At 39.6% G+C, this 24785-nt stretch overlaps 1 protein-coding gene across 2 annotated transcripts in view; it reads right to left on the reverse strand.

Moving 5' to 3' along the window:
• Positions 1-24785, reverse strand: part of PLS1 (plastin 1) — a 142396-nt gene that overhangs the window by 6298 nt on the left and 111313 nt on the right. For both annotated transcript variants that reach the window (XM_002716570.5, XM_070072688.1), the window contains 6 exons: positions 23308-23403; positions 19432-19627; positions 14386-14464; positions 7889-8003; positions 1941-2074; positions 888-1011 (listed from right to left, as the gene is read on the reverse strand). In XM_002716570.5, the coding sequence (XP_002716616.1) occupies positions 888-1011; positions 1941-2074; positions 7889-8003; positions 14386-14464; positions 19432-19627; positions 23308-23403 (744 nt within the window). The remainder of the gene's footprint in view (positions 1-887; positions 1012-1940; positions 2075-7888; positions 8004-14385; positions 14465-19431; positions 19628-23307; positions 23404-24785) is intronic.

Here is a 24785-nt window from a genome sequence, read left to right on the forward strand (position 1 = left end):
GCTCTACCTGTCCCATATTTAAAACCATTTTTCAGCCTAAGTTTTTACTAAAGATGACAAGATTGACTTTGTCAATTTCTCACTTTACTACCATCCTACAATGTTGTCAGATATATAGAGCAAAAGCTAAGAGAGGAATAAAGGTGGATGGATATCTTACAAGGGTTTAGAGATTCATCTGTTTGTACTTTTTTATTTCACTAAAAAAAATACAAATTGATTGCAGGTTCTTCACATATAATAAAATCACAAACACAAGGCTCACTGAATGAATGTGTACAAGCAGACATGCTTACTCACAGTTGACAACCAGCGTGCATGCAAAAGCACAACACAATGGAAATGCATGAAAATTAGTGGCTATGTATGTACAGATCACATCTTGAGTGCTTTATGAATCATCCACAAATGCTCAGAAGTGAGTGTTAAGTGCATTATGAAGCCAGATGATAAGATTTTTTTTTTCCTACCAGTTTTCTCAATTCCCACTTGAATCGGTTTGGCTGGCTCTGTTATGCCTTGGAAATGATGTCAATACAATTCTGAGACTGCTGCTAGGGAGCACAAAACATTATAGGTCCTACATAAACAATAGCTTTTTATCTTTCTTTCTCATTTGACAGTTGGATTGTTTTGGCGCTATTCTTATTTTTAAGATTTGATTACCATAGTTTAATAATACTAACCTGCATCTATACTCAACAGGACAGCTAATTAAAAGTAAAAAAAAAAAAATTCAAACAGAATTTTTTTACTTTATACATGCCAAATAAATAGTATGCCTAAACTAATAAACTGTGCTTCTGAGACAGAAAATTAATTTTGAACCAATAAAACTTATTTCCTAAATTTATAAAATAGCTTTTTTAAAAAAAATGATTGATTACCTTGAAACTGGAAATAGAAGTACTTTTGTTTGCATTTTTAAGAGTCTGATTGACCCATTTAATAATAACATCATCATTTACTTTTTCACCCTCTCCAAGATCTGATAACACATTCAGTGTGTACCTGCAACAGAAAAGGCGCATATTTGAGACTGCAAGAAGTGAAAATTTTTCACATTATTCATATCAATATTTAGATAGTATTTAAGAAATAGTTCTGGGCTAATAAATATTTCTAAATTTAGCCTGGCATTTGCATGTGATCACATGCCAAAGTTCTCTAATCAGAAACAAAAACTACCATATAGTATTTTAGAAATTTAAAACAACTCTTTACAAAGCCATTCTTAAGAGATACTAATAAAAGTGATAGTATTTCTAGAGACCAACTCAGTTTTAAATAAAACATAATTCATAAAACATATATAACCCATGGCAAATGTCGCTCCCCCTCTTCGTGGAGGAACGACACTGGACCCTGCGCTGTTCTTTCGTCTGCTCGGCCCTCCCCGGGTTTGCTGCTGGTTCTTCCCGGGTTGGCTACTGGCCCTTCCACCTCCGTGGAAGGGCGGTTCCCCCTGCCACATTCCCCACTTCCGCGGGGGAGCGGCACACCGCCGGCCGGCTCTCTCGGGGGCTGCACAGGTGTTCCCTCAGATGTTCCCCTTAGATGTTCCTGGTGCATGCCGTCTCTCTCCTCCTTTATAGTCCTCCTCCGCCAATCCGTGCTCGGCTGCCCACACGCCGAGTACGCTGCTCTCCTCCAATCAGGAGCAGGTCCTACAGTTTATTGGCTGAACTGGAGGCAGCTGTGTAGAAACTGTTTTCTTCTCTCCCAGTGCCATATTGTGGGAGAGCAGATGCATAGAATAAGTCTTAATTCCAGTAACTTAGTCTAGTCCGGGTTGCTCCCCACAGCAAATCCTTCAACGTTTAGTATTTTGTACTGCATATTTCTTCTGTGTTCATTACTCTTCGGAAATAGCTAAAGGTTTAGTTGAAACGACTGTGGAAACAAACTGACAGCGTTGCTGTACACACAAGGGCCTTTACCTTCTCATCAGCTGCCATACCAACGCCAGTGTAAGTGTCGCGTTTCCTTCATTTAGGTCTTGCCCAGCAATGCCCACCAGAGAGAATTTAGCCTTATTCTTTCCAAGCTCCACTGCGTAGTTACAGTTTTCAATCTATAAATAAGCAGGAGTTTTGTTGCAAAAACAGACCATTAAAAACATCTCTCTTGAATATACAAGCCTAATTTAGTCCTCTGAAAAATAACAGACTTAAAATTTTTATGACTGAATTTTATTTTATAAAACCCTGTGAACACAAGGAATGACCTGTCCATTTTATTGTTGAAGATATCAGAGCACTGAGGGGTTACCCTAAATAGAGGAACAACTGGCTGACAAGTTTTCAGACACTTTCCTACTCCAAAGTCTTAACTATCCCAGATTACACAGTTTATCAGTAGCAGATGTGTGCCTATGACCTAGGTTTCCTGAAATCCATTGAGAGAGTTAATAAATATTTCTTTGTTTAGACTTAAAATTAAAGGGCAGAGGGGCCAGTGCTGTTGAATAGTAGGTTAAAGCCCTGCTCTGCAGTGCTGCCATCCCATATGGATGCTGGTTCGAGTCTCGGCTGCTCCACTTCTGATCCAGTTCTCTGTTATGGCCTGGAAAGCAGTAAAAGATGGCCCAAGTCCCTGGGCCCCTGCACCCACGTGGGAGACCTGGAAGAAGCTCCTGGCTCCTGGCTTTGGATCGGTGCAGCTCCAGCCTTTTTGGCCATTTGAGGAGTGAACTAGTGGGTGGAAGTCCTCTCTCTTTCCCTCTCTCCCTCTCTCTCTCTTTCTCTTTCCCTCTCTCCCTCTCTTTCTCTCTCTTTCACTCTATCCCTCTCTCTCTCTTTCTCTCTCTCTCTTTCAAATAAATAAAATAAATATTTTTTAAAAATAAAGGAATTGAGAAAAAAGTAATTGTTTCATTAAGAATCTTAATTTCATCTCTCATATTCTTTATCCAGATATCCAGAGATATATATATATATCTTTCTCTCTTCTCCTCTAACTCTTTCAAATAAATAAACTCTTTTTTTTTTTTTTTTTTTTTTGACAGGCAGAGTGGACAGTGAGAGAGAGAAAGGTCTTCCTTTGCCGTTGGTTCACCCTCCAATGGCCGCCGCGGCCGGCCGGCGTGCTGTGGCTGGCACACCACGCTGATCCGATGGCAGGAGCCAGGTGCTATCCTGGTCTCCCATGGGGTGCAGGGCCCAAGCACTTGGGCCATCCTCCACTGCACTCCCGGCCACAGCAGAGAGCTGGCCTGGAAGAGGGGCAACCGGGACAGAATCCGGCACCCTGACCGGGACTAGAACCCGGTGTGCCAGCGCCGCAAGGCGGAGGATTAGCCTAGTGAGCCGTGGCGCCGGCCAAATAAATAAACTCTTAAAAAAAACAGGAACAATTTTAGAAAAGATGAGGAAAGCACACAATACTAGAAATTGTGCAAACAAATTAAGAGTTATTTTTACAGGAGAATATAAATTCCCAAAGTTCTGTTTGTTACAAATAAAGATGCAAAAATGCTGTAAGATCTACCTGGTTTACTTAATAAATTCTTGATATTAATTCATTTTTTTTAAATGCAATGACATGATATTCCACAATACTTCATTTTTCCTAGGAGTCAAAGTATGCCTGTTTAATAGAAACATATGCCACGTAAATGTCTAGAATTTTTTTAGTGGATATATTCCTATTTATGGAAAATCACACCAGCACATTAACTATGAAACTATGTAAACATGAGAGAGGAAAATCACCATATTTTCCATAGACTCATTCAATGAAAAAATTTTTTAGAAAATCATAACTTTTGCATAAAATATGTTTTAATGAGAGACCATCTGCTTGATATCTTAACCCAAATTTCTAAGGGAGATGAAGTGGAGAAAGGAGTCCAAGATTGCTAGTGTAGAGGAATAAGAAGATCCTGAGATGACCAAAATGAAAGGAAAACTAGAAACAGGTGCTAACATAAAGGAAAAGATGTGTTTTTGTTTTTGTTTTTTTTTCTGCCAACATTGGTTCTAAATTTGGCAGAACACGCCCAAGATCTAGAGAGGTACTAAAGTAGAGGAAGAGGGGCTGGTGCTGTGGTGTGGTAAATTATGCCTCCACCTGTGGCACCAGCATCCCATCATGAGCGCCAGTTAGAGTCCTGGCTGCTCCATTTCCAATCCAGCTCCCTGCTAATGGCCTGGGAAAGCAGTAGAAGATGGCCCAAATCCTTGGGCCCCTGCACCCGTGTGGGAGACCTGGAAGAAGCTCCTGGCACCTGCCTTCAGATTGGCCCAGTTCTGAGGAGTGAACCAGTGGACAGAGACCTTTCTGTCTCCTCCTCTCTATCTGTAATTCTGCCTCTAAAATAAATAAGTCGTTTTAAAAACTTTTTAAAGAGATTTATTTATTTATTTGAGAGGCAGAGTCACAGAGAGCAGAGGCAGAGAGAGGTCCTCCAGCCGCTGGTTCATTCCCTAAATGGCCGCGATGGCTGGAGCTGCACCAATCCAAAGCCAGGAGCCAGGAGCTTCTTCCAGGTCTTCCATGCCGGTGGGGGGGCCCAAGAACTTTGGTCATTTTTGTTGATTTTCCAGGCCATAGCAGAGAGCTGGATTGGAAGAGGAACAGCTAGGACTAGAATCAGTGCTTATATGGGATGCCCACACTGCAAGCAGCAGCTTTTACCCGCTACACCACAGCGCCGGCCCTCAAATAATTAAATCTTAAAAAAAAAAAAAATTGTAAGAAGTAGAGGAAGAATGAGAACTTAGTTTCTTAGAGGTAAGCCATACTTATACTAGTTCTTAAACCTTGAAAATAGATGGATCTGTTCCATAAGGATATAAATATGGAAGGTAAGAGCTTTGGGCCGAGAACTTGGAAATACCTAGAGTTGTCAGGCTAAAAGATGAAGAACCTAAAAAGGCAAGAATGAACACAACACGAGAAAAAATGTGAGAGTGCACTTTCAGAGAGATTAGAAGAAATGATTGCCAAGCACTTCAAATGCTTTGGACAAAAGTGAAGCTTAGATCATTTGGACAGTGAAAAGAGTTACAGATGGGGCATAGGAGTCTAAGGAAAAGAAATATTGAAAAAATAACAAACTAAGACATTTAATGGTGCAGTTTTATGAATTTTATAAATGAAGCAAAGTGATGTCTGCTGGTGACTATCCAAAGTGTATAAAATAATTCTCTGTGATACTATGTTAGGAAAAAAACCACTTCATCATTTTTTAAACATCTTGAATTTATTTTAGGTATTATGTTTCATTCTGTAAACAACTACTATTTGTTGAAAGGAAGCATTCTGTATATGATTCGTTTGTGACATTTTTAACTACTTTTTTTAAGATTAATTTATTTATTTGAGAGGCAGAGTCATGGGGCGGGGTGGGGGAGGGTGAGACAGAGAGGGAGGTCTTCCATCCACCGGTTCACTCCCCAAATGGCCAAAATGGCCAGAGCCAAGCAGATCTGAGCCAGGAGCTGGGAGCCTCCTCTGGGTCCACCATGTGGGTATGTGGGCTCAAGCACGTAGGCCATCTTCCACTGCTGTCCCAGGCCATAGCAGAGAGCTGAATTGGAAGAGCAGCATCTGGGACCCAAACTGGTGCCCATATGGGCTGCTGGCCCAGTAGGTGAAGGCTTAACCTACTACACCACAGAGCTGGTTCCTATAAATAACGTTTTAAAATCCCAGTTATACTAAATGGAGTGATTTCTCTTTTCCTGTTACCTTTTGCATCTGAAATTTTGAAGAAACATTTAGGTGAAATTAGGTAAATAAGTGTTCTGAATTCCATTTTTATGAAAGCATAAGTATAAGCAAACCAAATGAAATTAAAAATGTAGGAAATTATGGGGCCGGCGCTGTGGCACAGCGGGTTAATGCCCTGGCCTGAAGCGCCAGCATCCCATATGGGCGCTGGTTTGAGGCCCAGCTGCTCCACTTCTGATCCAGCTCTCTGCTATGGCCTGGGAAAGCAGTAGAAGATGACCCGAGTCCTTAGGCCCCTGCACCCACATTGGAAACCTGGAAGAAGCTCCTGGCTCCTGGATTCAGTTCGGCACAGCTCTGGCCGTTGCGGCCAAGTGGGGAGTGAACCATCGGATGGAAGACCTTTCTCTCTCTCTGCCTCTCCTCTCTCTGTATAACTCTGACTTTCAAATAAATAAATCTTCAAAAAAAAAAAGTAGGAAATCCAACCACTAGAAATGTTAAAAAATGTATGTAAATTTCTTATAATTACACTTTTTAAAACTATTTATTTATTTATTTGAAGTGCAGGGTGACAAAGAGAGGAAGAGGGGGAAAGAGAGAGAAAGAGAAAGAGAGAGAGAGAGAGAGAGAGAATCTTCCTTCTACTGTTTCATTTTCCCAGTGGCTGGGGCTGGACAGGCTGATGCTGCGAGCCCAGAGCTCCATTCAGGTCTCCCACATGGGTGGCAGGGGCCCAAGTATTTGAGCCATCTTATGCTGCTTTCCCAGGTGCATTAGTAGGGAGCTGGACTGGAAACGGAGCAGCCAGGCCTCAAACTGGCATTCCAATAAGGGATGATGGCATCAGGCAGCAGCATAGCTCCCTGCACCACAACACTGGCCCCCTTTTAACTTTTAATATGATGTATTTCTTTTAAAGTCTTATGTTTTTTAAATTACAAAGTCTATAAATACATGTTCCTTTTAGAAATGTAGAGGAAGACTTGAAGTCCATTTTGAATGCATATTTACAAGTGTATTTAAACAAATTAGATTCACATCACATATATATGCAATGTTGTATCCTCATTTCCACATCACAGTTACTAAAACACTATTTCTTTTTTTATTAAAGATTTATTTATTTAATTTAAAGAGTTACACAGAGAGAGAGGAGAGGCAGAGAGAGAGAGAGAAAGAGAGAGAGAGAGAGGTCTTCCATCCACTGGTTCACTCCTCAGTTGGCTGCAACGGCCAGAGCTGTGCCAATCTGAAGCCAAGAGCCAGGAACTTCTTCCGGGTCTCCCAGGCGGGAAGGAAGACCCTTCTCTCTTTCTCTTTCACTGTCTATAACTCTACCTGTCAAAATTTAAAAAAAAAAAAAAAAAAAAAAAAGGACAAGCATCTCTCTCCACACAGCTGCCCGATATTCTCCCACCAATGCTCATCAAGTCACTGCCCTCTTCAAAAATAGTTAATGCGTCCTGTTGCTTACGGTGTGAAGCCCAGGCTCTTCAATCAAGGTATTCACCACTTTACTCCTATCCAAATACAGTGTTCCCATTCACTGCTTAACTATAGAATCCTCTGATATAGTAAAATGACTTTCCTAAGTTTCCAGAAACATACTTTATACTTTCCTACCACTCTCTCTTTGCTTTATCTTCAGCCCCTTTTCCAGTTTCCTTGAGACATAATTCTATCTATTTCTCAAGGTCTAATTCAAATACAGCCTCCTTTAACAAAGCTATTTCATGGTAAATGCAGCCTAAGGTCTTTTCTTGCTTCAAACTCACAATATTCCTTTTCCTTACAATGAACTACATTGTAGTTACTTGCAAATACATCTGCTTGACTTCCTTAGAACTTTCTAAGGACCAACTTAATGACTAGTACTTTTTTTATACCTTACACAGCAGTGTTCTGTAGTAATCAATTAATATCTGCTTACTAAATAAATAAAATAATAGCCAGGAAGATCTGAAAAGTTAGAGGGATTATAAAGTTACAGGGCATATCAAAGAACATTAAGTAAAACAACTTGCTAAAGAATAAGGCCATTATATAAAATGTCTCACTGGGGAGACTGTCTTCATCTTTCCAAATTTTATTAAAGCAAACTTGTAAAACAATGATTAAGCTTAACACATTTGAGGTTGAATGGGGACAGACAACACTTTAACCAAGTATTATGAAATGCTCAGAACAATAATGACATATCCATAGTCACCTTCTTCATGTTCCCTCCAAGAGCAGGGTAAGGAGGTTTGTTGACATGGCTCCAGTTGACTGGCACTCGGATCATTTCATACAGCTGGAAGATCACTAACGCATCTGCAAGGTCACTGAACAGAGGGAGGAGGAGTAAATGTTGGTGCTAGCTGATGTTATGAGGTGTACCAGAGATGCACTTAGTTCTTTAAAAACACAGCAGGCTCATTTAATGCTTAAAAATAAAAGGAGATATCATTTGATCCAGCACTTCCACCCAAATTTCCTGCATAAATGTTTACAAAGATATAAAAGGTTTCAAAAAGTTCATGGGAAATGGAATTAAGAGAAAATGCACATTTTCTATGAACTTTTTGCAGCCCCCTCATATACATATAAGGACATACATCCGTGGTATTATAAATCTGGGAACAGCTTCAATGTCTGGCAGGGAGGGGCTGCTGAGTAAAATACCCATACGATGAACTCCTGGGCTACCATTAGGCATAGGTAGATCATATACTGATATGAAAAGTTTTACAAGATACATTGTTCTAAAAAGTCGCAGGATATTTCCTATACTTTGATCTAATTTATTTTGTAAAAACTTAGAGTCTAATGCGTTTATATACCTATATGTGCTCCTTTGCACATAGCAATGACCCCAGTAACAGGAAAAAGGTGTATGAGAGGGATTAGGGGAGAATTATCATGTATTTTGTTGTATATGCTTATACATTTTCTGAACCTTGTACAGTGAGAATAAATGTGTATTACTTAATGTATCATCTTGAAGATTTATTTATTTATTCGAAAGTCGGATTTACAGAAAGAGGGAGAGGAAGAGGGAGAGGGAGAGGGAGAGAGAAAGATCTTCCATCTACTGGTTCACTTCCCAGATAGCCACAACAGCTAGGGCTAATCCAGGCCTAAGCCACAATCAAAGAGCTTCATCAAGGTCTCCCACGTGGGTGGAAGGGGCCCAAATACTTGGGCCATCTTTCTCTGCTTTTCCTAAGCCATTAGCTAAATTGGAAGTGGAGCATCCAGGACATAAACCTGCACCCATATGGCTTTACCCACAACACTGGCACCCCTCCTGTATCATTTTTTTAAACTTTAAAAATAATTATAGAAAAGTCACAGCTACTCAGTAGGCAGCTGTTCATGTTCAATAATAAAGGTTAAGAGGAAGGAATTTATGAGCAAGTAGGAGTTCTTAAAGTAAGAAGAGCAGTCTACTTTGGATTCAGAAAATTACATTTTCCTAAGAAGCTTAAAGTATGTCTGTAAAGTCTTTTTTTCTGCTCTGTATAAGGATGTAAAACAATAGCAATTGTTTTTTTAAATTGTTAGTTTTATAAAATATTATGCAGCTTTTCTCATTCAATATCTTACCCACTGAGTTATGTTCACTAAAATTCATATTAAAATTACTTTGCATTGACACTGTGGCAGTGAAGGGGGCAGGGCTCTGTGCTGAGTAATGGAGGGGGAAGTTTAACACCAAGACAATTAAGACCTGACTAGGTTATCTACATGTATGTGGAGAATTTTGTATTTTTTTAAAAATCACTCAAGTATTCACATAAGTTCTAGAATCTCACCTATTTCATGAATATTCTTTATCACTGGTAAAGGATTAATATCCATGATCAATAAACAGCTCAAGAAACTCAACAACAAAACAAACAATCCAGTTAAGAAATGGGCAAAGGACTTGAATGGGCATTTTTCAAAGGATGAAATTCAGATGGTCAACAGACTCATGAACTCAGGATCAGGCCGGCACCGTGGCTGACTTGGCTGATCATATGCCTGCGGCGCTGGCATCCCATATGGGTGCCAGGTTCTAGTCCCGGTTGCTCCTCTTCCAGTTCAGCTCTCTGCTGTGGCCTGGGAGTGCAGTGGAGGATGGCCCAAGTGCTTGGGCCCTGCACCCGCATGGGAGAACAGGAAGAAGCACCTGGCTCCTGGCTTCGGATCGGCACAGCGCCGGCCGTAGCGGCCATCTGGGGGGTGAACCAAAGGAAGGAAGACTATTCTCTCTGTCTCTCTCTCACACTAACTCTGTCAAATAAATTAAAAAAAAAATACTCAGGCTCACAAGCCATCAGGGAAATGTAAATAAAACTCCAGTTAGGATGTCTATCATCCAAAAATAAAAAATAATAAATATTGATGAGGTTGTGAAAAAAAGACACCTTACTGTACAGTTGGTGGGAATGTCAACTGGTATAGCAATATGGAAGACAGCATGGAGAGTCCTCAGAAATCTGAAAGTAGATGACTCAGCCATCTGACTCCTGGGAATTTACCCAAAGGAAATGAAATCAGCATGTGAAAAAGTTATTTGTACCCTTATGTTTATAGCAGCTCAATTCACAATAGCTAGGATATGGAATCAACTGCTGACTAGATAAAGAAAATGTGGTATATAAACATATGGAATACTACTCAGCCATAAAAAAGAACAAAATCCTGTCTTTTGCAACAAAATGAATGCAACTGGAAACCATTATATTTAGTGAAATAAGCCAGTTTCAAAAAGATAAATATCATGTGTTTTCTCTGATATATGGCAGTTAATATAGAATAGAAAAGAAATTTTATGTACAAAACAGACATCTTGTGACATGATCCTTGTTTTTAGCCCTTGTTTATACTCCTGTGGAACTGTGGTCTTCCACAGTTGGTGGTGAATTAACCCTGTGTTAATATACAGATTATAGAATGGATTAAAATGTCTTTGTAGGGCTGGCACTGTGGCATAGAGGGTAAAGCCACCGCCTGCAGTGCTGGCATCCCATATGGATACCAGTTTGAGTGCTGGCTGCCCCTCTTCCAATCCAGCTTTCTGTTATGGCCTGGGAAAGCAGTAGACGATAGCCCAAGTCGCTGGGCCCCTGAGACCTGGAGGAAGCTCCTGGCACTGGCTTTGGATCAGTGTAGCTCTAGCCATGTGGCCAAATGGAGAGTGAACCAGTCGATGGAAGACCTACCCCTCTCTCTCTCTCTCTCTCTCTCTCTCTGCCTCTCCTTTCTCTCTGTATGACTCTGACTTTCAAATAAATAAATAAATCCTTTAAAAAAGTATGTCTTTGCAAAAATTAATGAAAAGAAGGGAAGGAAGAAGAGGAACTGGGGGAGGGAGGGAAGTATGGTTATTTTCTTAGAACCGTACCTATTAAATACATGAAGTCTGTTCTCTTTATAGTAAAAATTAAAAATAATGATTTAAGAAGAAAATTCATTCTTACTCCTATGTAGTATGATATTATTATTCATGTTCTGTAAACAGGAAAACTGAGGCCTAGGAGAACACAATCAGAACCAACTGGTCATAGAAAAACCCTAGAACTAATAATGCTTAAATATATTTAGGGGCAGGTAGTTGGCCTAGTGGTTAAGCTGCTTATTAGGATGCCTACATCAGGTGTCAGTGTGCCTGTTCAATTCCTGACTCCAGCTTCCTATTAATGCAGGCCCTAGAAGACAGCAGTTATGGCTCATGTAATTGGATTTCTACCAACTACATGGGAAACCTAGGTTGCATTTCTGAGTCCCGGCTTCAGTCCCAGATCAGTTCTACTCATCGTTGTCATTGCAGGTGTTTGGGGAGCAAACCAGAGGATTGGGAGCATTCTTGTTCGTTCTCTCTCTCTCTCTCTCTCTCTGCCTCTCAAGTAAATAAATAAGAATTTTAAAGATATCCAACAACTTGCTTAGAGAATTTTCATTTATAACCAATATAAATTATTCTAATTGCTTTAGTATAGGCCAGATATAAATGGGTACTTCAAAAAATGCATGGATAAACAGAATTAAAAGATAAGCTTATTTTAATGCAAACAAATTTTAAATGCAGTTTTTTCATAATATGCCCCTCCCATGAACTTTTTGATGATTTCTTATTCTGCAGGTAGTGAGCTAGAAATGCTTAACGGGCAGCTTTAGGAATATGATCCAGACTCAAATTCAAGAATACATGGTTCTGGTGCCAACTAGACCTCCACTTGTTGCTTTACTACTGATGATTGTCTGTAAGGCTATATTACTTCTGAGAAGCTTCTGAAAGTAACACTCTCTTTCCAAAGAAAACAAATTACATATGCCTAGAAGCCCTGCACTAGCATTTCAAGATCTATAAAACTATACCCAGATATCTAACTAAAAAGTTGGTCAGGGCTGGCACGGCGGCTCACTAGGCTAATCCTCCGCCTGTGGTGCCGGCACCGGGGCGCCGGATTCTGTCCCAGTTGCTCCTCTTCCAGTCCAGCTCTCTGCTGTGGCCCGGGAAGGCAATGGAGGATGGCCCAAGTGCTTGGGCCCTGCACACGCATGGGAGACCAGGAGGAAGCACCTGGCTCCTGGCTTTGGATTGGCACAGCGCACCGGCTGTAGCAGCCATTTGGGGGGGGGGGGGTGACCAACGGAAAAGGAAGACCTTTCTCTCTGTCTCTCTCACTGCCTAACTCTGCCTGTCAAAAAAATAAAAAAAAATTTTTAAAGAAGTTGGTCAGTTCTTCTTTTCTACTGCCAACCATACAGAATTCTTGTTCTTGACATTAATGAGTTACCATAAGTCTAACAAATATTGATTCTCTTTTAAAATACACACTTATTATAATAGAAATACATGCACACATGCACCCTGATATCACATATCAGGATAAAAAAATTAAAGAACTCATACCATATTTAAGTTACAAAAATTAAAAGTTTCCTTACTTTTTTTGCTCCTACTATCCAGGTTACATACAGTTTGTCATGTACCATTCCAGATATTCTTTAAAAATTCCCACACAGTTACCTTCTAAATTTTTCAATAAAAACTGGACCATACCAGACCTATTATTCTTTTTTCTCAACTATATCTTATAGACATTCTTTCAAATCCGTTTGTAAAGATTTCATTCCTGCTTACCTCCAGTATTTGAGTTTCAACTGCCTGGCTACTATTATGGGAGCTCCAGTCTAACTGATGTATATATCTTTTCATGTAACTGCAATGTGCAAATCCTTTAAGAGTTTTTCAAATATTAGTCTAGCATATCGAAGATGGTTTCCATAATAAGGCAATACTGATTTCAGATTTTTAACATTTTAAATATATAGCTAGAGCAGAAAGTACTGCATCACAAATCATCAGTTAGTCAGTGAACTTGGTCTGTTATGACATTAACCTTCAGTTGATGGTTAAATAATAATTTAACCTTCTTTAAGGAGTTTCCTTAGTATGCTCATTTTCAACAGATTTAGTTAACTAGAACTTTTCCTAGCTAAAGTTGAGCTCTGCCAATTTAAAAACTGATTCATTCTCCAAATGCCAGCAACAGCTAGGGCTGGGCCAGGTCAAAGCCGTGAGTCCAAGACTCAACCTGCGTCTTCCATATGGATGTCAAGCCCCAAATACTTGAGCCATCAACTGCTGCCACCTAGGGTGTACATGAGCAGGAAGTTGGAACCAGAAGCAGAGCTTGCCCCAGACTCAGGCACTCTGATATGGCATGTAGGTGTTCCAAGCAATGTCAGCTGTGGCACCAAACGTCCATCCTCTGCTCTAGATTTTCAAGATAAACTGGGAGTTCTACAATAAATTGAGAAGAGTTTCCTCTCATGGACACCTAGAAAGATACATTGTTAGCACCACCAGACAGCACAATAAATTATTTAGTAAAATATTTTTTAGTTCTACCCATGTTTAAAATGAATGATCATGTATAAAAAAGAAAAAATAAGATAAATTACAACAATGATCCAAGGAAAACAAGTTGTTTTTACAAACTGGAAAAAGTATGGGAAAATATTGTGATGTAATTGAGGTTTTGGTAACATTAAATGAAAAATATGAATTATATTAAAAATACTGAATTAATGAAAAAATAATTTATTAAATATTACTATTATTCTGATCTGTTAGAATTGAAATAATTTATTATTTTCATCACCAATAACTACAAAAGATTAAGGACCATCTTTACTAAATTGTTTCCTCATATCATCAAAAAAAATTAGGGGTAGGTGTCTGACCTAGCAATTAAGCAGCCAGTCTGGGGTCCTACATCCCATGTTCGAATGACCGAGTTCAAATCCCAGCTCCACTCCCAATTCCACCTTCCTGTAATGAGCACCCTGGGAGGCAGCAGGTAACGGCTGGAGTAGCTGGGTCCCTGACAGCCATGTGAGAGATGTGGATTACGTTCATGGCTCTTGGCTTCGGCCTGGTCTGGTACTGGCCATTGCAGATAACCACCAGCAATAGGAGCTTTCTCTGTCTGTGTGTCTGTCGCTGAAATGATTTTTAAAAAATTAACTGTTACTATATTCTTATCTTTTTAAAGAGTATATTTTCTTTTAAAATCGATTGTATTGCTAATTTCAAACATTCTGAAACTTTATATGTTGGCTAAAATTCTTGCGATTTGAGAAAATGTTCTCATATCAACACACCTACAGTTTGAAACTTGAACAGCTGGACTCCCCCAGGAAAGCTGAACAGAGCAGAATACTTACCTGTACAGATGATTAATGTAAGGGTTGACCCCCAAGGAATTCATCCAGTTCCGAAACGTCCTTTCTTCCTTGCTTTCTCCTATAGTAAGATACAAATTCACTCTGATGATTCAGAACAAAAGGAATCAGGAACTACTTTAACCCATTCTGGCAGGTACAAATGGGACATACACACTTAGCTATTGTACTTTAGATACTACAATTTCTTTAGAGAGAGAAAAAAAAAATCTCTTCCTTGCCAAAGTCCCTTCCCCTCACTATCTAGGAAGCCTCCATTTACTGTAAATCTCTCCATTTAGATTCCCTTATTTGATACCTCTGAACTACCGGTGCTACTGAGCCACACATCGCACTGTGCAGAAATGTAAGATGAACTTTCATAGGCTGGAGTTATGATTAGATGTAAAAGGGACTATTGCTTTATTAAACAATAATAAAACAAAGATCTCTCAGTAGTCAGGGTAATAGCAGTATCCTAAATAGATAATGAGAAACTGGCCGGCGCCGCGGCTCAGTAGGCTAATCCTCCGCCTAGCGGCGCCGGCACACCGGGTTCTAGTCCCGGTCGGGGCGCTGGATTCTGTCCCGGTAGCCCCTCTTCCAGGCCAGTTCTCTGCTGTGGCCAGGGAGTGCAGTGGAGGATGGCCCAGGTGCTTGGGCCCTGCACCCCATGGGAGACCAGGAGAAGCACCTGGCTCCTGGCTCCTGCCATCGGATCAGCGCGGTGCGCCGGCCGCAGCGCGCTGGCCACGGCGGCCATTGGAGGGTGAACCAACGGCAAAGGAAGACCTTTCTCTCTGTCTCTCTCTCTCACTGTCCACTCTGCCTGTCAAAAAATAAATAAATAAATAAATAAAAAGATAATGAGAAACTACACATTTCCCAGTGTAGAGGTACTAAATCTGTACAGATGATGGTTTTGTATAGGAACGTTTCTGGGCACCCAGACCTATACTTTGGAATGCAGGCCATATGAAAATAGGCAATGAGAGATATAGCTATCTTACAGACTTTCTGAGTTATCTTAGATTGTCACTATGGAAAACACATGAGGAACACAGACCCCACTCAGGGTGCTAAGAGAAAGACACATTTCATCATACTAAGTTCCTGAACATCAGAGATGACCAAGATAACTCCCGCAAGCACTATTGTTTTGTCTGTAGTTAAGCTGCTTCCCAGAGCGTTCCCTTCAGAGCAGAGTTTACGATCCATCAGGAAAACGTGGCTTATGGTGTAGCACAGGTAGGCAGAGATGTGGGCCATCCCTGCCAAGTCTGCCTTCCAGTCATCAGCTGACAATGCTAAGTGACTCCCTGTAATGTTGTCATTTGTTCTTCAACAAAGCTGGGGTGCAACAGAACAGCCCCGCATCTATCTTATCACCAGACACCCCCAGTGGAAATATTTAAACTTCTAGTTGCTTCTAAACCGTAGGCAAAATCAGGTCACTCTAGACTTTGGCCCTTGTGAGACTCCCAGGACTATCTGGCAGACAAATGTGTAACAGCATGAGCTCCAGGGCCCATTCCTATAGAGCCACATCTACAGTCACATTCAGATCCAGGGCCAGAAATGGTATAGACGTGTACACCCAGAATAAGAAACAAAACCTTGTCAGATCCAATGTGTTCTGTTATTCGTGCCACTGATTCAGGAAAAACTTCCCAATAGGTTTTCATGTAGCTCTTGATACCATTACCTAACAGCTTTCCCAAAATCTGCTTTAATTCTTCCTCTATTAAAATTACATAGGCATGTATTTCGTACTTAAATTTTCCTCTGGTCTTCATAAAAGGTAACTAATCAGCTTACTGTATCCGCCACAACCACTTTACAATAAACAGTGTATACAAGAACCTTTTATAAAAAGCATCAAGTTAACCTAACTATTCCTAGAATCCTTACCTGCCTTGTTTAGGAGTTATCAAACAAGCACAAATTAAGTCACTGGATTATCCCCTTTATGTCATGACCTGAAGCCTGATGCATGGGCCCTGGATTAACCTTGTAGCTGTCTCTGTATTACTACTACTATATTTTTTTGTTCTAGTAATTTGAGAATTTTTTATATTTTACATAATTTCTGGTCTAGTAATTAGAAAGTTTTTTTTACATTACTTCCAGCTAGCAAAATCTAAATTATGTCAAAATTACAAAGTGATAGTGTCTCAATGGCTTAATTTTTAACTAAAATATCTGCAGTTGGGTAACCTGATGATACAATGAATATTTTAAAAGGCACTAAACTTGCATTTGGATAAGCGGCAAAGGTTCATATTTCTTCCTGTTATTCCCAATTAAACAATTAGCATTTTAATCTTTAATACCTGGAAAGGTAAATTGATTTTATAAGTGAGCATTTATTTATCTGATACTGTTTCAAGTTGTCTTGGTAAATAAATGCTCAAAGCTAGAAGCACTACGCATTTGTGCAAGAGCCACGATAAAGCATTACAGAAACATATGTATCCCAGATTGGAAAATGCTGTTTGGATTGCAGACAACTATAGAAATCTTAGATGTACAAAAGCTTAATTTCCAGTATACAAGACAGAACTATAAAACATTCATTTGCAGGGGCAAATTGGCATCTGTAACTGTTAAAAGTTTCAAGAAAAATAATCAATATATTAAAAGCAGGTTACTAAGAGGAAAGAAAAGGAACTCAAATGTATTTAACACTCACTAAATACTCTGTGATGTATTAAATGCTTTCCTCCTCCTGCCCTGATCATTAATAAATACATTATGCATGTTAAACACTTTCATTCAGGACCACAGTTAACTTGCTCTGTAACTCTTCAAAATAAGTTTTATTAGCCCTGTTACGTAAGTGAGTAAACCAAGACTCATAGTCTACTCAGATATTAAATGGTGGAACCATGATTTGAACACAGTCTTTCTAATTCTGTGGCCTATGTACTTCCCATCACCACAAATGAATTCTGAGATGGTTTCTCTAAATGTAGCCCACGCAGTTGACTCAATTGAATACGAATGTTTATTATTTAATTGAGCTTTTAATGTTTTCTTAATCCTAGAGATAAAATTCTCTGCCAGTGAGGGCATACTAATATATGAATTTGGGATGTGGTTAGGTCAAGTTTCAAATTTAATCAGGATCTATAAAAACACAAATTTAAGGAGGAAAATATTCCAACAGTCAAAGTCAGATGCATCAGGACATACATATGTTATAAATACAAATGGTTGATAAATATTTCCCATAGGATCTTCTTAATCAATATGGTAAAAATAATGGAAATATTTAGCAATCCTGTTCACACTGAAAAATTCCAAAAGCATGCTGAACACTAGCAAAATAATTCAAACATGAAAATAGGAGAGCGAGTAAGTTGGAAAAAGATATCTAGCAAGAATTTAGTGACTATAAAAAGCAGATCATTTTTAATATGCCACTCTAAACAATGCCTTCTACTGTTAAGACACAAAGTGATCTTGAAATTTTCCAGACTGATAAAAACTTAGCAGTCATCCTTTTTACCGAATTTTTTAAAGAAATTCTTCTCTCTCACTCTACATGTGTCTTTGCCAAAATATCTACATTTTGGTTTATTTTCCCTCTCAGTTACAAATCTATGTAGAGAATACAGTCTTTATTTTACTGGACCTTCAGAAAGAGTGTAGTGAATTAATCATACTTTCTCACATGTATTTGATAAATGTGACATTTCTTTCATTAATCACAAAACTGTAATTACGAGGTGACAAGGACACTGGAACTCTGGTTGTGGCAGTAAAAGGGCAAAAGATCATGAAACTGAGTTCTCATTCTGTCTCACTGGGGAAGAAGGAATTGGGGGTGAGTTGTGTAGGACAAGGAACACTACAACGTCAAATTCATGACAAAAACATTCTCTACTTGAGGACCACCTTTTCCCAATAGGAGTAACAAGAGAGAAAGCAACAGGACTGGCCCCTCTGCCTGAGAACTGCCATCATTGTTTTTTCTGTTGATTCTGATACTACAATGGGTATAACTGCACATTATGTGAGAATATGAGCAGGGGGAAAAAAAGAGAGACTGGGAAACAAGAGATAAGGAGAAAGAACTTGACATTGAGAATGTCATAATTGTCATTATGACAATTCATATATTGTAAGCTTCAATGACACCGAGTAAATGTAACATAACTAAATAATACAAAATAATCTGTTATGGAACTAAATTAATCCTTTCAAAGATGACTTGTGATAAAAGATAAGTTTTATCTCAGGAGAGGGGTCAAGACTTTACATCAAATCATGAAGTCCAATTGTCAAAATTCTAATGCGTTTACAACTATAATATCCCATCATTATAGAAGGCAAATACGGTAAGAGTTTATATAATTAAAGCCTTTCTCTGTTATTTAGTTAAGCTTCATTTGTGTTTCTTGCTTGTAGTCATTCATTCTATAGGCATATTAAGACAGAAATAACACAGCATGAACAAAGCAAAAAATAAATATTAACCCAGATCAAAAGAATAAATAGTGGTAATAAAAAGAACATTCAGAATGAGGGTATTAATAGAGTATAGAAAAGTACTAAGTACAGTACCTACATTAGGAGGGGTCAAATCTGCATTTCATGAAGCAAAATAGGAAAGTATTATATATTATGAGACAGGTAATGATAGCTCACACACAAGACAAGTAATGAATATTATAATTTTCATATACATTAAAAATATTAAAAAGAGAACAATACTGGAGTCAAAGGAGAAAAAATCTACAAATAATTATTTTTCCAATAGATAATTCATTGTCACTATTGGTGATAATGTTATGTGATAATTTATAAGAATATTTTAAATGTATGATAGTTTTTACTGAATTCTTACAGAGAAATGACAGATAAGTAAAATTTACCCCAGTATTCTTTTTTAACATAAACCAACAACCACTTTCTGTAAGTTGACCTTTCTCATGGACACACATGCCTACATAGCACACTTCATCTCCTACCACAGGCCCTACCTCTGACAGTATAGTACAATCAATCAACACAGTGAGTCAATTAAAGGCAGAAAGAACATACCTTCCAATAAATTGATATCGATGTCATTATTATCAGGCTTGTGCAGGCATGGGTATGTATTAAACAGATTAGCTACAAAGGCTAAATTAAGTTTAGGATTGCCTGAAACCACATCAGCAGGAGTAACAAACTGTCTACATCCCAGTTTATCTGCTTCTCGGAGCATGAATTCAGCACGCTTTAGGTCATTTTTCTCCTAAACAATGAAATAAAACCAAAATGGTCAAGAATAAACTTTGGATTGGCATCACTTTTTTATTGGTAGACCTGTTTAAAAGCAATTACTTCTCTGTAACTGTATCAAACAATAATTCAAAATAATGTCAGAACGTGCAAGAATTACAAATCTACCTCCCCATTCCTTTTAAATAAAAAAGAACAAGTCTCTGGGTTTTATTGCTAGGATCATAGAGTCCTATTTCATTCTCATCACTGAACTATTCAACAAAACTCTCAAATAGCATATCAGTAAGCTCCTACTGGTCAAGTTACAGGTAACTTTTCAAGGCTATCTAGTAGAGTGCCCTCTGGATAACAGATATAGTTGTCTCATCCATTCTATACCAAGTACTATTTTCTTTTTTTTGACAGGCAGAGTGGACAGTGAGAGAGAGAGACAGAGAGAAAGGTCTTCCTTTGCCATTGGTTCACTCTCCAATGGCCACCGCGGCCAGCGCACCACGCTGATCCAAAGCCAGGTGCTTTTCCTGGTCTCCCATGGGGTGCAGGGCCCAAGCACTTGGGCCATCCTCCACTGCACTCTCTGGCCACAGCAGAGAGCTGGCCAGGAAGAGGGGCAACAGGGACAGAATCCAGCGCCCAGACTGGGACTAGAACCCGGGGTGCCGGCGCCGCAGGCGGAGGATTAGCCTATTGAGCCTCGGAACCGGCCACCAAGTACTACTTCTAATAGATGCTTTTCTTTATGAAAAACAAAATGAGATTCATTTAAAATAGTAAAGTCAAAAGGAACAGCTCCTTTTGCAGTTGCTAACCCCTGAAAACATACAAAACAAATCAAGCACCTATAATTAGGAGAATAAACATATGGACTGGTAATATTCATACAATGACATACAACAATATGGGTTACTCAGGTATAAATTAAAAATCAATATTATAAATTTAAGTACAATGTGATATGCAGGAAGTAAAATTAACAATTTAATTTTGTAAAAAAATACATGTTAATGAAAGAAGGCTATACAATAAGAGAAGCAAAAGAACAATAAACACTAGACTCAAGATGAGGGTAGCCATGTTGAGGTGATGCTGAGACATGGAATGGGGAAGAAATACACAGCTAAGTGTAAAGTAACGTCAAGATCTTGAGCGTTTTTGTTGGATTAAGGGTTCATTGTTACAACTGCAAAACAATCACACACAAGAAATAAAAAGAGGGGTCTGCAGGGACCCATGATGATAGTACATCATGACAAAGGATTATAATCTATTCAATTCTGTGTACTAGAGTTGCAAAAAAGTAAGAAATGTAAATGAAGTAAGAGAAAGTGATAGGCTGAATGCTAGTAAATAACAATGCCAGCATCCCATACAGGCAAAGGCTCGAGTCCTGGCTGCTCCACTTCCGATCCAGCTCTTTGCTAATAGCCTGGGAAAGCAGAAGATGGTCCAAGTGCTTGGACCCCTGCACCCACATGAGAGACCTAGAAGAAGCTCCTGGCTCCAGACACCTGGCTTCGGTCTGGCTCAGTTCCAGCCATTGTAGCCATTTGGTGAGAGAACCAGTGTATGCAAGATCTCTACCCAGTCCCAACTCTGCCTTTCAAATAAAAAAATAAGTCATAAAAAATAAAAGTTGTCAAGATAGCCATATGTAGTCCTTAATTTAGATCTTAATTCATATAAGCTATAAAAAGAAAAATTGACATTTATAAGGCAATTGGAAATGTCAGTGTTGGCTAGATAGTTTGGTATTACAGTTTGTTAATTTTTAAAGGCATGATATAGTAATGTGGTTGCACCAAATATCTTCTAGAAATAAAAATTGAGATATTTATCAATCAAGTGAAATGATTAAGAGTTTGCTTCAAAATAACACAGTAAAAGGAGGGAAATCGGTAGGGAATAAGTGAAATAAGTTCACTGACCATGAGATGACAGATGTTGAATCCAAGAGATAAGCACATGGTAGTCAGTAAACTAAGTCTATGCACTTTGAGTATATTTGAAATTTTTCATAAGATTTTTTAAAAAGATTGATTTATTTGAAAGGTAGAATTACAGAAAGGAAGAGGCAGACGAAGAGAGAGAAAAGTCTTCCATCTGTTGTTTCACTCTCCCAATGGCTTCGGTGGCCAGAGCTGGGCCAATCCAAAGCCAGGAGCCAGGAGCTTCTTCCAGGACTCCTACACAGGTGCAGGGGCCCAAGGATTTGGGCCATCTTCTAATTACTTTTCCAGTTCATAGCAGAGAGGCAGATCAAAGGTAGAGCAGCTGGGACTCGAACCAGAGCCCATAAGGGATGTCGGCAAAGTGGAGGGCTGGCAACAGCGCTGTTTGGGGAGTGAACCAGAGGATGGAAGACTTCTCTCCCTCTCCCTCTGCCTCTGCCTCTCTGTAACTCTGCCTTTCAAATAAATAAATAAATCTTTAAAAAAATAATTTACAAATGTTGCAATAGCTTTATTTATTTATTTATTTATTTTGACAGAGTGCACAGTGAGAGAGAGACAGACAGAGAGAAAGGTCTTCCTTTTTTCCGTTGGTTCACCCCCCAATGGCCGCTGCGGCCAGCGCACCGCGCTGATCCAAAGCCAGGAGCCAGGTGCTTCTCCTGGTCTCCCACGGGGTGCAGGGCCCAAGGACTTGGGCCATCCTCCACTGTACTCCCGGGCCACAGTAGAGAGCTGGCCTGGAAGAGGGGCCACTGGGACAGAATCCAGCGCCCCAACCAGGACTAGAACCTGGTGTGCCGGCGCCGCAGGCGGAGGATTAGCCTATCGAGCTGTGGCGCCGGAGCAATAGTTTCATAATACTGTTTCCGAGATCGTTCATTATAAAAATGTAAAATATAGTCAATTAGCATTGACTCAAGTTAACTTCAAAATCAAATATTGCCAATACTATGCTTTAAGTCCTTAACAATTTTCATACTATCTATAGGCCAGATTTTAGTATTTAGATAGAACCATCCTTAGTATTTACAACCTAAGCTAAAAGAAAGGGCTTCCTAGGAAATGTGTTAAGTGGGTCAGGATCTGTGTTGATTGTTTCTGCACCATAAATACTAGCAATTACTAGTTATTTTATGTATTCCTAAGTGTAAGCTAATAGAACTGATAATCAATTGCATACTAATCTAGGAACAGCTTGCTATTCCCTTTCCTGGTAAACCTTGACAGTCATAAAAGCGTCTTGGTCCCTTTTGCATTTCAGGGGAATGTGGATTTTTTTTTGGACTGAGTCCATAAAACCCTCCAAGTCAGATTTCTGCAATTCTCTTTCTTTAGTCATGACAGTCAGTGGCTTAGAACGCAGTCTTGGAGCCTAGCTTATGACAAAACTTTGGAAAAGCAAAGGACCAAGCTTTGAGAAAGGGCCGAGGACTTCCCCAGGAAATGCTGCCTGTAGGGAATTCCACCGTAAATTTCACCGCACCGCGTGCACCAATCAAATTCATGGTCATAAGAACAGTGAATACCAGTTGTTGGACAGAGGAGGAATGGGAAGTTATTGCGGATGAGGTACAGAGTTGGATGATGAAAAAGTTCTAGAAATAGACAGTGGTAATAGTTATATGATGATATGAATATACTGGATGCCATTGAATTGTACACTTGAAAGTGCTAAAAAAGGTCAATTTATGCTATGAATATGTTGCTACAATATACAAAAAATAGAAATGACACTCACATTAAATCCTGAAAGATCGATGGCAATAGCAGGTCCATCTTCCCTGTCACCCTTAGGGGCAATCTGATTAAGCAGATGAAAATAGGCTCTTGAATCCTTCAAGAAAAAAATAAGAAAGCACATTTTTAAATGAGTAAAATCATCACCGAGTTTAGTAAAAAAGTGTTCAAACTGAGGTAATAACCTCTATCTTGAAGAATAGAATAAGAACTTAGAAACTTTACTAATACAGAATTACTTGTAGGTTCCTGAATGCACTATGCTATATCACATTTCAGAGCATCCAGACAACACATTTCATACCGCAGATCTTATGGTAATGCTGCTCCCTACACATGGAATAACCTCTCTCACCTTTTTCATTTAATAACATCTCCAAACGTCAGCATCAGTTGAAGAATCAGGTCACGTATTATCTTCTGGAAGGCTCCCCTGGTTTTCCCTAGAGTAAACTAAGTACCCTCCTCTATATTACCTAACATCCTTTGCCCACCTCTGTAAATAAACTCGACCACGTTGTATTAAATCCTCCAAAGTTGTCCTCTCCAAAGATGGCTGTCATAATTCTCTGCACATACATGTAGCTCCATCCATCAACAGGCAGAGGCAACCTCTCCTCCCTGTTAATTTGAACTGGCTTGTGACTCTCCCTGACCAATAGAGTACTATGGAGGTGATGTTCTGGGGTTTCCACACCCAAACCTCAAGAGCTCCTATCTCCTCCCTATTAAAGTTAACCCCCATGTCACACATTCAACTACCTAAGACTGTCCTGCTGCGAGGAATTAGCCCTGGGAAAAGGCCTTGTAGTAGAGCGCCGAGGTAGACACGGGACTGACGCCTTTGTGCACCTTCCAGATGAGCCCAGCTAGCTGCCTGCTGAGTGTAACTGAGTTAATGGTCCCAGCCAAAACCATAGGAAGCAGAAGAACCACCTCACCAAGCTTCAGCAACCCACAAAGTTATGAAAAACAACAAAACATTATTTTAAGCTAGTGAGTTTTGTATGATCTTACAATAACAAATCACTAACATGTGCATATACCAGATGTTTGTCTCCCTGTACAACTGGTAAGCTTTTTTTTTTTTTTTTAAAGATTTATTTGAAAGACAAAGTTACAGAGAGAGGTAGAGACAGAGAGAGAGGGAGAGAGGTCTCCTACCCACTGGTTTACTCCCTAGATGGCCGCAACAGCTGGAGCTCCACCAATCCGAAGCCAGAAGCTAGGAGCTTCCTCCGGGTCTCCCACATGAGTGTAGGGGCCCAAGGACTTGGGCCATCTTCTACTGCTATCCCAGGCCATAGCAGAGAGCTGGACTGGAAGAGGAGCAGGTGGGACTAGAACTGGTGCCCATATGGGATAGCCAGTGCTTCAGGCCAGGGCATTAACCCACTGCCCCACAGCGCCAGCCCCCTGGTAAGCTTCTTAAGAGCTGAGTCTGGCCGGAGCCGCAGCTCAATAGGCTGATCCTCCCCC

Source organism: Oryctolagus cuniculus, chromosome 4 (genome assembly GCF_964237555.1).
Source record: "Oryctolagus cuniculus chromosome 4, mOryCun1.1, whole genome shotgun sequence".
Classification (NCBI taxonomy): Eukaryota; Metazoa; Chordata; class Mammalia; order Lagomorpha; family Leporidae; genus Oryctolagus; species Oryctolagus cuniculus.